The sequence below is a fragment of the Oncorhynchus masou genome, chromosome 24, assembly GCF_036934945.1.
Source record: "Oncorhynchus masou masou isolate Uvic2021 chromosome 24, UVic_Omas_1.1, whole genome shotgun sequence".
Lineage (NCBI taxonomy): Eukaryota > Metazoa > Chordata > Actinopteri > Salmoniformes > Salmonidae > Oncorhynchus > Oncorhynchus masou.
Window position 1 is genome coordinate 106,259,407 of NC_088235.1, and position 12,188 is coordinate 106,271,594.

The 12,188-nt window shown below is 51.7% G+C and overlaps 1 protein-coding gene across 3 annotated transcripts in view; it reads left to right on the forward strand.

The window, feature by feature from the left end:
* Positions 1-12,188, forward strand: part of kifap3a (kinesin-associated protein 3a) — a 40,831-nt gene that overhangs the window by 2,869 nt on the left and 25,774 nt on the right. For all 3 annotated transcript variants that reach the window (XM_064935996.1, XM_064935997.1, XM_064935998.1), the window contains 6 exons: positions 450-549; positions 1,022-1,146; positions 1,417-1,515; positions 4,055-4,233; positions 4,973-5,135; positions 8,122-8,222. In XM_064935996.1, the coding sequence (XP_064792068.1) occupies positions 450-549; positions 1,022-1,146; positions 1,417-1,515; positions 4,055-4,233; positions 4,973-5,135; positions 8,122-8,222 (767 nt within the window). The remainder of the gene's footprint in view (positions 1-449; positions 550-1,021; positions 1,147-1,416; positions 1,516-4,054; positions 4,234-4,972; positions 5,136-8,121; positions 8,223-12,188) is intronic.

Consider the following 12,188-nt stretch of genomic DNA (forward strand, 5'->3'; position numbering starts at 1 on the left):
TGTCAATATACATCACAGGTTCACTTTGTCGTAACGCATCAAGTGGTCAGATGTTGATAATGGTAGAACTGTGAGACCTGGGGTCAGTGAGGAAAGAGGAGAGGACCAGGGGAAATGGAACAACGTGATACGTGTCTTTACAATGAAGGTCACCCATAGCTCAAAGCCATGTGAGCCTGGAACCCCTTACATTCACCCAGGTTCTTTACCTTAACCTCCAACCCCAACCTGACTGTCATCTCTAATTGACTCTTTCCATCACCCCTACTCCATACTTCCCTTCCCAATCCTAACAGTCTGTCCATTTCCTTCAAATAATCCCTTCCCCACTTCCTCGATCACTTCCCCCTCTCCTTGCCCTCCCCCCTATTCCCCCCCCCCCCTCCCACACACACACACACACACATACCACGTCTCTCTAACCTGACTGTGTGTCTGCTCCTCGTCAGAAACGGCCCTGGGAGCTCTGGCCAGAGTCCTGAGGGAGGACTGGAAACAGAGCGTTGACATGGCAACTACCATTATCTACGTCTTCTTCTGCTTCTCCAGGTACACAATTCTCTCTCTTTCTTCTCTCTCTTTCTTCCCTCTCTTTCTTCTCTCTTTCTGACAGAAGTCACACAACTATGACAACTTAGACCAAAACCTTACTTTCCAACTAGGGGTTTCAGGAAACATTAAAATGAACCTTGAAAGGATGATATATAAACTACTTGTCAAGAGCGATTTGAGTTGTGAGTTGTCTTTCTTGATCTCGCTTCATGGCAGTGCTATGCTGTTGGGGTTTTACAATGATCTGGTTTGTGTCTGGCTGATTATGAGTAGAAGATAAGAGATACTGTTGGACTCGATGCTTGAAGGTTTTATTTTGGCACAACCTTTTGGGACTAAGCTCTCAGGAGATGGGATCATTTCAATCTGAGCTCCTGATTGTGGTCCAAATAGGTGTTGCATGATGATGAACGATGTGCACTTTTGAATAAGTGGAAGCCTTGTAAACCTTTCCTCTTCCCATCCCCAGTTTCTCCCAGTTTCATGGGCTAGTGACCCACTATAAGATCGGAGCCCTCTGTATGAACATCACTGAACACGAGCTGAAGAGGTACGACCTCTGGCAGGATGAACTGCAGAAGAAGAAGAAGGCTTATATCCTTCAGCTAAGGTCAAAGGTCACATGAAAGATGTTACAATACCTTGCTGCTTCACAGAGGGTCAACGCCTCAGGGTCTCCGCTGTCCTCAGTGTTGGCATATCTCTTCATTTTAATCATAATGTCATAGTATAGAAGGAAAGGCAATGGATAGTTATTTTTTGGACGTTGTAATAGACTGATAAAAACATGTGACTATATCAGTTCTCTATGGTGAGTTGATTGGATCAGTGTAGCAGCAGTACTCCTTCCTTGACTGTTTTCACATGAAGAGGACCCTGACAACCAGAATGTGAAGAAGGAACATGAGAAAGCCTTGAAGAAATACCAGGGCCTCCTGAGCAAGCAGGAGCAGCTTCTACGAGGTACAGTAAAAGTGGTACATTACCATGCCTAGCAGAAGGCCAGTGATGTGTTGAGCAGAAGGCCAGTGATGTGTTGAGCAGAAGGCCAGTGATGTGTTGAGCAGAAGGCCAGTGATGTGTTGAGCAGAAGGCCAGTGATGTGTTGAGCAGAAGGCCAGTGATGTGTTGAGCAGAAGGTAAGTGATGTGTTGAGCAGAAGGCCAGTGATGTGTTGAGCAGAAGGCCAGTGATGTGAAGGCCAGTGATGTGAAGGCCAGTGATGTGAAGGCCAGTGATGTGAAGGCCAGTGATGTGAAGGCCAGTGATGTGTTGATGTGAAGGCCAGTGATGTGAAGGCCAGTGATGTGTTGAGCAGAAGGCCAGTGATGTGTTGAGCAGAAGGCCAGTGATGTGTTGAGCAGAAGGCCAGTGATGTGTTGAGCAGAAGGCCAGTGATGTGTTGAGCAGAAGGCCAGTGATGTGCTGAGCAGAAGGCCAGTGATGTGCTGAGCAGAAGGCCAGTGATGTGTTGAGCAGAAGGCCAGTGATGTGAAGGCCAGTGATGTGAAGACCAGTGATGTGTTGATGTGAAGGCCAGTGATGAGCAGAAGGCCAGTGATGTGTTGAGCAGAAGGCCAGTGATGTGTTGAGCAGAAGGCCAGTGATGTGTTGAGCAGAAGGCCAGTGATGTGTTGAGCAGAAGGCCAGTGATGTGTTGAGCAGAAGGCCAGTGATGTGTTGAGCAGAAGGCCAGTGATGTGTTGAGCAGAAGGCCAGTGATGTGTTGAGCAGAAGGCCAGTGATGTGAAGGCCAGTGATGTGAAGGCCAGTGATGTGAAAGCCAGTGATGTGTTGAGCAGAAGGCCAGTGATGTGTTGAGCAGAAGGCCAGTGATGTGAAGGCCAGCGATGTGTTGAGCAGAAGGCCAGCGATGTGCTGAGCAGAAGGCCAGCGATGTGCTGAGCAGAAGGCCAGCGATGTGCTGAGCAGGCCAGCGATGTGCTGAGCAGGCGGCCAGCGATGTGCTGAGCAGAAGGCCAGCGATGTGCTGAGCAGAAGGCCAGCGATGTGAAGGCCAGCGATGTGAAGGCCAGCGATGTGAAGGCCAGCGATGTGAAGGCCAGTGATGTGAATAGCAGAAGGTAAGTGATGTGTTGAGCAGAAGGCCAGTGATGTGTTGAGCAGAAGGCCAGTGATGTGAAGGCCAGTGATGTGAAGGCCAGTGATGTGAAGGCCAGCGATGTGAAGGCCAGCGATGTGTTGAGCAGAAGGCCAGTGATGTGAAGGCCAGCGATGTGCTGAGCAGAAGGCCAGCAATGTGAAGGCCAGCGATGTGAAGGCCAGTGATGTGAAGAGCAGAAGGTAAGTGATGTGTTGAGCAGAAGGCCAGCGATGTGAAGGCCAGCGATGTGCTGAGCAGAAGGCCAGCGATGTGCTGAGCAGAAGGCCAGCGATGTGCTGAGCAGAAGGCCAGCGATGTGCTGAGCAGAAGGCCAGCGATGTGCTGAGCAGAAGGCCAGCGATGTGCTGAGCAGAAGGCCAGCGATGTGCTGAGCAGAAGGCCAGCGATGTGCTGAGCAGAAGGCCAGCGATGTGCTGAGCAGAAGGCCAGCGATGTGCTGAGCAGAAGGTAAGTGATGTGTTGAGCAGAAGGCCAGTGATGTGTTGAGCAGAAGGCCAGTGACGTGAAGGCCAGTGACGTGAAGGCCAGTGACGTGAAGGCCAGTGACGTGAAGGCCAGTGACGTGAAGGCCAGTGACGTGAAGGCCAGTGACGTGAAGGCCAGTGACGTGAAGGCCAGTGACGTGAAGGCCAGTGATGTGAAGGCCAGCGATGTGTTGAGCAGAAGGCCAGTGATGTGAAGGCCAGCGATGTGCTGAGCAGAAGGCCAGCGATGTGCTGAGCAGAAGGCCAGCGATGTGCTGAGCAGAAGGCCAGCGATGTGCTGAGCAGAAGGCCAGCGATGTGCTGAGCAGAAGGTAAGTGATGTGTTGAGCAGAAGGCCAGTGACGTGAAGGCCAGTGACGTGAAGGCCAGTGATGTGAAGGCCAGCGATGTGTTGAGCAGAAGGCCAGTGATGTGAAGGCCAGCGATGTGCTGAGCAGAAGGCCAGCGATGTGCTGAGCAGAAGGCCAGCGATGTGCTGAGCAGAAGGCCAGCGACGTGAAGGCCAGCGACGTGCCGAGCAGAAGGCCAGCGACGTGCCGAGCAGCACTGTTAGTGCTTGAGAATGCAATGATGTAATAAGCAATAATATTACAATTAATAACATAGTGATTACATTGCATTGTATATTTGGTATATCAGTTATTACATGGTAATAACATGGTGATAACGTGACAATATTACATGATATAACTTCCTTTTACAAGTATTATTATGATAATAACATGGTGATTATGTGATAGTATTACATAGTATTCTACATATTGTTTTACATTTACATTATTACATAGTATATTCTTATTTAAAACATGTCTGCATTGGTTATAACGTAGTAATAACAGGTTAGAGCAATATCTAATTCTCAAGCCCCAAGTCCTCTCCCTGTGCTCCCCAGTGGCTCTGTACCTGTTGTTAAACCTGGCTGAGGACACACGCACAGAGCTGAAAATGAGGAACAAGAACATCGTCCACATGCTGGTGAAGACCCTGGACCGGGAGGACGAGGAGCTACTGGTGCTCGTGGTCTCCTTCCTCAAGAAACTCAGCATCTTCCTGGAGAACAAGAACGACATGGTGAGGGAGAGGGGAAGGGAGGGGGATAGAGAGGGGGATAGAGAGGGAGGGAGAGGGGGATAGAGAGGGGGAGAGGGGGATAGAGAGGGAGGGAGAGGGGGATAGGGAGGGAGAGGGGGATAGAGAGGGAGGGAGAGGGAGGGAGAGGGGGAGAGAGAGGGGGAGAGGGGGATAGAGAGAGGGAGAGGGGAGAGGGGGAGAGGGAGAGGGGGATAGAGAGAGGGAGAGGGGGATAGAGAGAGGGAGAGGGGGATAAAGAGGGGGATAGGGAGAGGGGGATAGAGAGAGGGAGAGGGGGATAGGGAGATAGAGAGGGGGATAGGGAGAGGGGGATAGAGAGAGGGAGAAGGGGATAGAGAGAGGGAGAGGGGGATAGAGAGAAGGAGAGGGAGAAGGGGATAGAGAGAGGGAGGGAGGGAGAGGGGAAGGGAGGGGGATAGAGAGGGAGAGAGGGGGAGGAATGCAAGGATGAAGGAGGAGAAATAAAGACCAGGAGTCTCAACATGGTGAGGAAAATACATACAAAGTCGCAGGTCCTCCGATTAAGGTCATCTCTAATGGTTTACATTTTGTTAGTGTAAGAGTATTTTTTTAAATGTCTTCTAGTACAGACTTTAGTGAGTGTAGAGCAGAAGATTACTCTGGGGCATGCCATTGTGACAGATGAGACTTTAGGCTGTGTAGAGGTGTACTTTCTTCCGCGATGTGTTGAGTAACTAGGCTTTTCCCTGGTGTTCAGGCAGAGACGCATGCGGTGGAGAAGCTGGCCAGGCTGCTGGCCTGTGATCATGAGACCCTACTGAACACTACCCTGCGTCTGCTCCTCAACCTTTCCTTTGACACAGGCCTCCGCAGCCAGATGGTTCAGGCTGGACTCATCCACAAACTCTCCTTAATGCTAGGTACTGACAGACACAACTCCCTGTGTGTGTGTATGTTTGAGAGTGTGTGTGTGTGTGTGCGTTTCAGTATGTCTAAGTAAGTGTGTGTCAGTGTGTGCAGGTGCAGGCTGTTATAGAGCTGTGGACACAGCGAGGCTGGTTCTGGCTCTGGTGGCCATTAGAAAAATGACTTCCTGAAACAAGATCCAGTGTGTGATTGGTGCTTTAGCTCATCCAGGGGGTCATGTGGCACGGCTGGGAGCATCTGTGATGGGCCCTTTGAAGCCTCTCCAGGGAGGGTCGGGTAACTTGCATAATTAATATAATATATTTGTTAGAATAACACCCTGGGCCCCAGCATAAATGTTGTTTTTGTAGGAGCCGGCCGAGAGGCTGAGGAGGGGTCTGCAGAGATTTGGGAGGGATTTTCTTTCTTTTCTTTTAGAATGAGACCTACACACATCATGTACAGGCGCACGTCCTGTCCACGCTTAGGCTAAACATAGCTGAATGTATCTCATTTTCAGTGGAGGCTGCTGAGGGGAGGATGGCTCATAATAATGGCTGAAACGGAGAGTAAATGGAACGGCAAACGATGGAAACCATGTGTTGGATGTATTTGACACCATTCCGCTCCAGTCAATACCACGAGTCCGTCCTCCCCAAGATGCCACCAACCTCCTGTGCTGATTTTAGAGAGTGTGTGTGTGCGTGTGTGTGCGCGCGTGTGATTTCAAACTCTGAAGAATCGAGGCCTTATTAATCATCCTCGAGCATCTGTGATGTGGTGTCCTTGCCTCTATGTTTGTGTCCAGAGATGCTCCTCTTATCTCCAGAGAGATAACCTTTCTTCTCTGCTCTGTTCTGCTGTTCTGGTGTGAGGTGACGTCTGCCATCCCTCTGATCCCTGTCCCATCAGCCCCCGCTAGGGTTTCCCAACCTGGGCTGATAAGATGAAAGGGAGAAGTGTGGGTTACTCCTCCTCTTCACCTTCCTCCTGATCCCTCCATCTCAACCAGGATTTAGGACCAACTACGACATGTCAATCCTTTCAACCCTTCACCTGACCACTGACTCTTTGTTGTTGACATGACTATCTGTCATGGGTGCTGCTGAAGTACCACGTTTTACAGTAAATAAAATGCTGCTTATTTATTCCAGAATCATTCCATTGCACTGATTGACTATTGAAGGGACATTTTTTTTCTTTCTTTGAAGATTGAACCAGTATTCTTATTTACTCAATACATTGTACTAACAACAATAGTATACTGTCCACAAAACTGCCCCAGAGACCACTAATGCATGGCGGTGTGATTTTATCAAGGTTGAGTGGTTTTAAATCAGAACAGGGTGTAATTGGAGTTTAGCTCTCCCACTAACTGCCCCCGAACACTCTAGATAATTCTTAACAGCTCCCCACTCTTTCTTTCACTGGGGCTCTAGTGGTGTTTTGAACATTTTTAATGGGGTCTCTCTCTTTCCCCATAAAGGATCCTCCATGTTTCTACCGGTGTAGTGAGGGAGTTTGCCAGGTCAGATGAGTGTGAGTGTGTCTTGTGTGCAAGCTCGTGTGAGTGTGTTTAGGTATAGGTTGAGGGCTCCACTAATGAGAAGCACATGTTTGTGCCAATCGTGGCACTGCAAAGGCCTGAGCAGCGTAGCTTTATTAAAGGCAGTAAAATTGATGCTTCCTCCTGTTTTCCCAATGAAACCTCCAAGCCGTCTCTTTTCCCTTGTTTCCAGCAGTTCAGTGAGCCCATCTGTTTCCAGTAGGCTGCCTCCCCTGCATGATCCCTGACCACGGCTTAGGACCAGTTAGTACTGGACTGGGTTGCTCTGCTCTGTCAGATCAGTGGTCTTGCGGAGGCCCATCACCATCGCTAGTTCTGTTCTGACTCTATGTGGTCGGCCCCTGTACCTCTACAGACCAGAGTCTTAAAACTACTTAGGTCCTCAGACGTTTCAGTGTCTCCATGGTGTTAGTTAGCTGCCTCTCTGGAGAGGCCTGCATTTGCCCTGCAGTGGTTTGGGTCAAACTCCTAAACACTCTGAGAGAGCAGAGCTACCTGACAGTTTAACACAGAGTCAGAGCCACGTCCCTCAGACTGCTGTAAAATAACCTCCTATAAACCTGCAATAACGAAATGTTTTCATTGTCTTTGCATAGCTAGCTTTTCTACTACTAAACCATATCGTTTTAGAGTGGTGGTTAACTGTATGTTATTTAACCTGTATTGTAGTGGATGTGTGTGTCGCACACTAGTCTCGCCCCATGATGCAGAATGTAAGTCTCTATAGCTCCTCATTCATTTATTCATTCACCTCTGTTTCTCTCTCCGTCTGTCTCTCTCTCTGTCTATGTCTCTCTGTCTGTCTATGTCTTTCTCTCTGTGCTTCTCTTCTCTCTCTCTCTCTGTCTGTCTCTCTGTCTATGTCTCTCTCTGTCTCTGTCTCTCTCTCTCTGTCTATGTCTCTCTGTCTGTCTATGTCTCTCTGTCTCTGTGCTTCTCTTCTCTCTCTCTCTCTGTCTGTCTCTGTCTATGTCTCTCTCTGTCTCTGTCTCTCTGTCTTTGTCTATGTCTCTCTGTCTGTCTCTCTCTCTGTCTATGTCTCTGTGCTTCTCTTCTCTCTCTCTCTCTCTGTCTGTCTCTCTGTCTATGTCTCTCTCTCTCTGTCTATGTCTCTGTCTCTCTGTCTCTGTCTATGTCTCTCTGTCTCTGTGCTTCTCTTCTCTCTCTCGGTCGGTCTCTGTCTATGTCTCTCTGTCTCTGTCTCTCTCTGTTTATGTCTCTCTGTCTGTCTCTGTCTCTCTCTATGTCTCTCTATGTCTCTGTCTATTTCTCTCTGTCTCTGTCTCTCTGTCTCTCTGTCTATGTCTCTGTCTATGTCTCTCTCTCTGTCTATGTCTCTGTCTCTCTGTCTATGTCTCTCTCTCTGTCTATGTCTCTCTGTCTCTGTGCTTCTCTTCTCTCTCTCTCTCTCTCTCTCTCTGTTTATGTTCCAGCTGACGAGAAGCAGGGACAGCTGTGTATGTGCATTCTGTACCACATCAGTGTGGATGACCGATTCAAGTCCATGTTTGCCTACACAGACTGCATACCACAGGTAAGACTGGGTAATGTACACCTAGGGGCCAGGGCTGCAGACACTCAGGGGCCAGGGCTGCAGACACCCAGGGGCCAGGGCTGCAGACACCCAGGGGCCAGGGCTGCAGACACCCAGGGGCCAGGGCTGCAGACACCCAGGGGCCAGGGCTGCAGACACCCAGGGGCCAGGGCTGCAGACACCCAGGGGCCAGGGCTGCAGACACCCAGGGGCCAGGGCTGCAGACCAGACAGCATTAGCATCGAGGCTAACAACCCTGGAATTATTCATGAGAGAGAGAGGGAGGGGTGGAGAGGGATAGATGGAGAGCCGGGGATGGATGGACAGAGAAAGAGAGCGCTTGTGAGACTGGGAAGAATGGAAATAGAAAGAGCGGGATGGAGAGAGAGGGGGACGCGGTACATCTGCACCCAAACATCGGAGGACAGCTGACCAGCCTTCACTCTCACTGTGATGAAAGCTCCCATTTATTCATACCACTTTTTTTCTTTTTACTAATTGGAGCGCTGTATCTAGAAAATTGATTTTGAGTGTTCAAGATTTGAGTGATGTCAGAATGGATTTGAGGAGATGTCATATTGATTACGTTATGTCTGACTTCCAGTCAGTCTTTCATAGATTACTTAAATGTTTATTCTGTTTGTGTTGTAAGATTGGGTGTAAATGCGGGCCAGATGTTCATAAACAGGGTTGTTTGTGTAGTGGTTCGTGTCGCCAGTAGATCTGCCCTGCGGGGTCGGAGTGTCAGAAAGGATGCTGGGTAGCAGCATGACCGGAAATAGACCTTTGACCCCAGGCCCTCTAACCCCCTCCCCTCTAGGGATGGTCTTGACCCCCTCTACTCACCATCTTCTCTCTCTCTCTCTGGACAGGTTTCCTCATCAAGCTACCTATTTTTTGCCCTTGCTCTTTGGCCAGCTCAACATATCCTTCCCTCCCCTACTCCTTTTCCTTTCTCTCCTTCTCTCGACCAGGCCTGACCCAGCTCTTCTCCTCTCTACCAGGCAGGCCTGACCCAGCTCTTCTCCTCTCTACCAGGCAGGCCTGACCTAGCTCTTCTCTCTACCTCTCCCCCCTGGGCCTTGGGCAAGGCCTGACCCCAGGCCCAGGGGGGAGAGGTAGAGGGGAGAAGAGCTGGGTCATGCCTTGCCCCAGGCCCAGGGAGGAAAGGTAGAGAGGAGGAGTGAGGGGTGGAGGAGAGTGAGGGGTTAGATAGGGAGGGATGGAGGGCAGTGAGGGATTAGATAGGGAGGGGTGGAGGGCAGTGAGGGGTTAGATAGGGAGGGGTAGAGGGCAGTGAGGGGTTAGATAGGGAGGGGTAGAGGGCAGTGAGGGTTAGATAGGGAGGGGTGGAGGGCAGTGAGGGGTTAGATAGTGGGGGTGGAGGGCAGTGAGGGGTTAGATAGTGAGGGGTGGAGGGCAGTGAGGGGTTAGATAGTGGGGGTGGAGGGCAGTGAGGGGATAGATAGTGGGGGTGGAGGGCAGTGAGGGGTTAGATAGTGGGGGTGGAGGGCAGTGAGGGGTTAGATAGTGGGGGTGGAGGGCAGTGAGGGGTTAGATAGTGGGGGTGGAGGGCAGTGAGGGGTTAGATAGTGTGGGTGGAGGGCAGTGAGGGGTTAGATGGTGGAGGGCAGTGAGGGGTTAGATAGTGAGGGTGGAGGGCAGTGAGGGGTTAGATAGTGTGGGTGGAGTACAGTGAGGGGTTAGATAGTGTGGGTGGAGGGCAGTGAGGGGTTCGATGGTGGAGGGCAGTGAGGGGTTAGATAGTGGGGGTGGAGGGCAGTGAGGGGTTAGATGGTGGAGGGCAGTGAGGGGTTTGATAGTGAGGGTGGAGGGCAGTGAGGGGTTAGATAGTGGGGGTGGAGGGCAGTGAGGGGTTAGATAGTGAGGGTGGAGGGCAGTGAGGGGTTTGATAGTGAGGGTGGAGGGCAGTGAGGGTTTTGATAGTGTGGGTGGAGGGCAGTGAGGGGTTTGATAGTGAGGGTGGAGGGCAGTGAGGGGTTTGATAGTGAGGGTGGAGGGCAGTGAGGGGTTAGATAGTGTGGGTGGAGGGCAGTGAGGGGTTAGATAGTGAGGGTGAGGGGTTAGATAGTGTGGGTGGAGGGCAGTGAGGGGTTAGATAGTGTGGGTGGAGGGCAGTGAGGGGTTAGATAGTGTGGGTGGAGGGCAGTGAGGGGTTAGATAGTGTGGGTGGAGGGCAGTGAGGGGTTAGATAGTGTGGGTGGAGGGCAGTGAGGGATTAGATCATGAGGGGTGGAGGGCAGTGAGAGGTTAGATAGGGAGGGGTGGAGGGCAGTGAGGGGTTAGATAGGGAGGGGTAGAGGGCAGTGAGGGTTAGATAGGGAGGGGTGGAGGGCAGTGAGTGGTTAGATAGGGAGGGGTGGAGGGCAGTGAGGGGTTAGATAGTGGGGGTGGAGGGCAGTGAGGGGTTAGATAGTGGGGGTGGAGGGCAGTGAGGGGTTAGATAGTGAGGGGTGGAGGGCAGTGAGGGGTTAGATAGTGAGGGTGGAGGGCAGTGAGGGGTTAGATAGTGTGGGTGGAGGGCAGTGAGGGGTTTGATAGTGTGGGTGGAGGGCAGTGAGGGGTTTGATAGTGAGGGTGGAGGGCAGTGAGGGGTTTGATGGTGGAGGGCAGTGAGGGGTTTGATAGTGAGGGTGGAGGGCAGTGAGGGGTTAGATAGTGAGGGTGGAGGGCAGTGAGGGGTTTGATAGTGAGGGTGGAGGGCAGTGAGTGGTTTGATAGTGAGGGTGGAGGGCAGTGAGGGGTTTGATAGTGAGGGTGGAGGGCAGTGAGGGGTTTGATGGTGGAGGGCAGTGAGGGGTTTGATAGTGAGGGTGGAGGGCAGTGAGGGGTTAGATAGTGAGGGTGGAGGGCAGTGAGGGGTTTGATAGTGAGGGTGGAGGGCAGTGAGTGGTTTGATAGTGAGGGTGGAGGGCAGTGAGGGGTTTGATAGTGAGGGTGGAGGGCAGTGAGGGGTTTGATAGTGTGGGTGGAGGGCAGTGAGGGGTTAGATAGTGTGGGTGGAGGGCAGTGAGGGGTTTGATAGTGAGGGTGGAGGGCAGTGAGGGGTTTGATAGTGAGGGTGGAGGGCAGTGAGGGGTTTGATGGTGGAGGGCAGTGAGGGGTTTGATAGTGAGGGCAGTGAGGGGTTTGATAGTGAGGGTGGAGGGCAGTGAGGGGTTTGATAGTGAGGGTGGAGGGCAGTGAGGGGTTTGATGGTGGAGGGCAGTGAGGGGTTTGATAGTGAGGGTGGAGGGCAGTGAGGGGTTTGATAGTGAGGGTGGAGGGCAGTGAGGGGTTAGATAGTGAGGTTGGAGGGCAGTGAGGGGTTTGATAGTGAGGGTGGAGGGCAGTGAGGGGTTTGATAGTGAGGGTGGAGGGCAGTGAGGGGTTAGATAGTGAGGGTGTGCTGTGTAGTATGGCGCTAGGCCTCCTCTGGCTGTGCTGTGGTAAATAAGCAGAGGCAGGTGCCAGAGAGTCTAGACTGGGCTGATTTGGGGTCCAGGGCCCCTGGTATGTGATACCCGACTCGGGGCCTGTGTGTGTGTGTGTGTGTGTGTGTGTGTGTGTGTGTGTGTGTGTGTGTGTGTGTGTGTGATTGCACACTGCTGACTCCTCACAGGGAGCGGGCCTGCAGTGCCCCTGCTTAAAGCCTTTCCTGTTTAATGTTAAATCAGAGAAGGAGAGCTGGGAGACGGGGAGCAGAGGGCAGGGGCTGTGGGCGACTCGTTTTTGAACCTGTGCCCGCCCAAAGTTGACCTCCAAGGCCGTTTCCTGGTGGCCCCTCCCTCTCTCTCTCTCCCTCCTCCCTCTCTCCATCTTTCTCTTGCTCTCAATTTCTCTCTCTCCTCGTTGTCTGTTTGCAAGCCCTTTCAGGTTTCCCCTCCAGGGTCTTGACAGGCACAGACCTGATTAGACAGCAACGAGTGTACTGTACCTCTACCTTTCTGCTCACCTCAGGGAAGG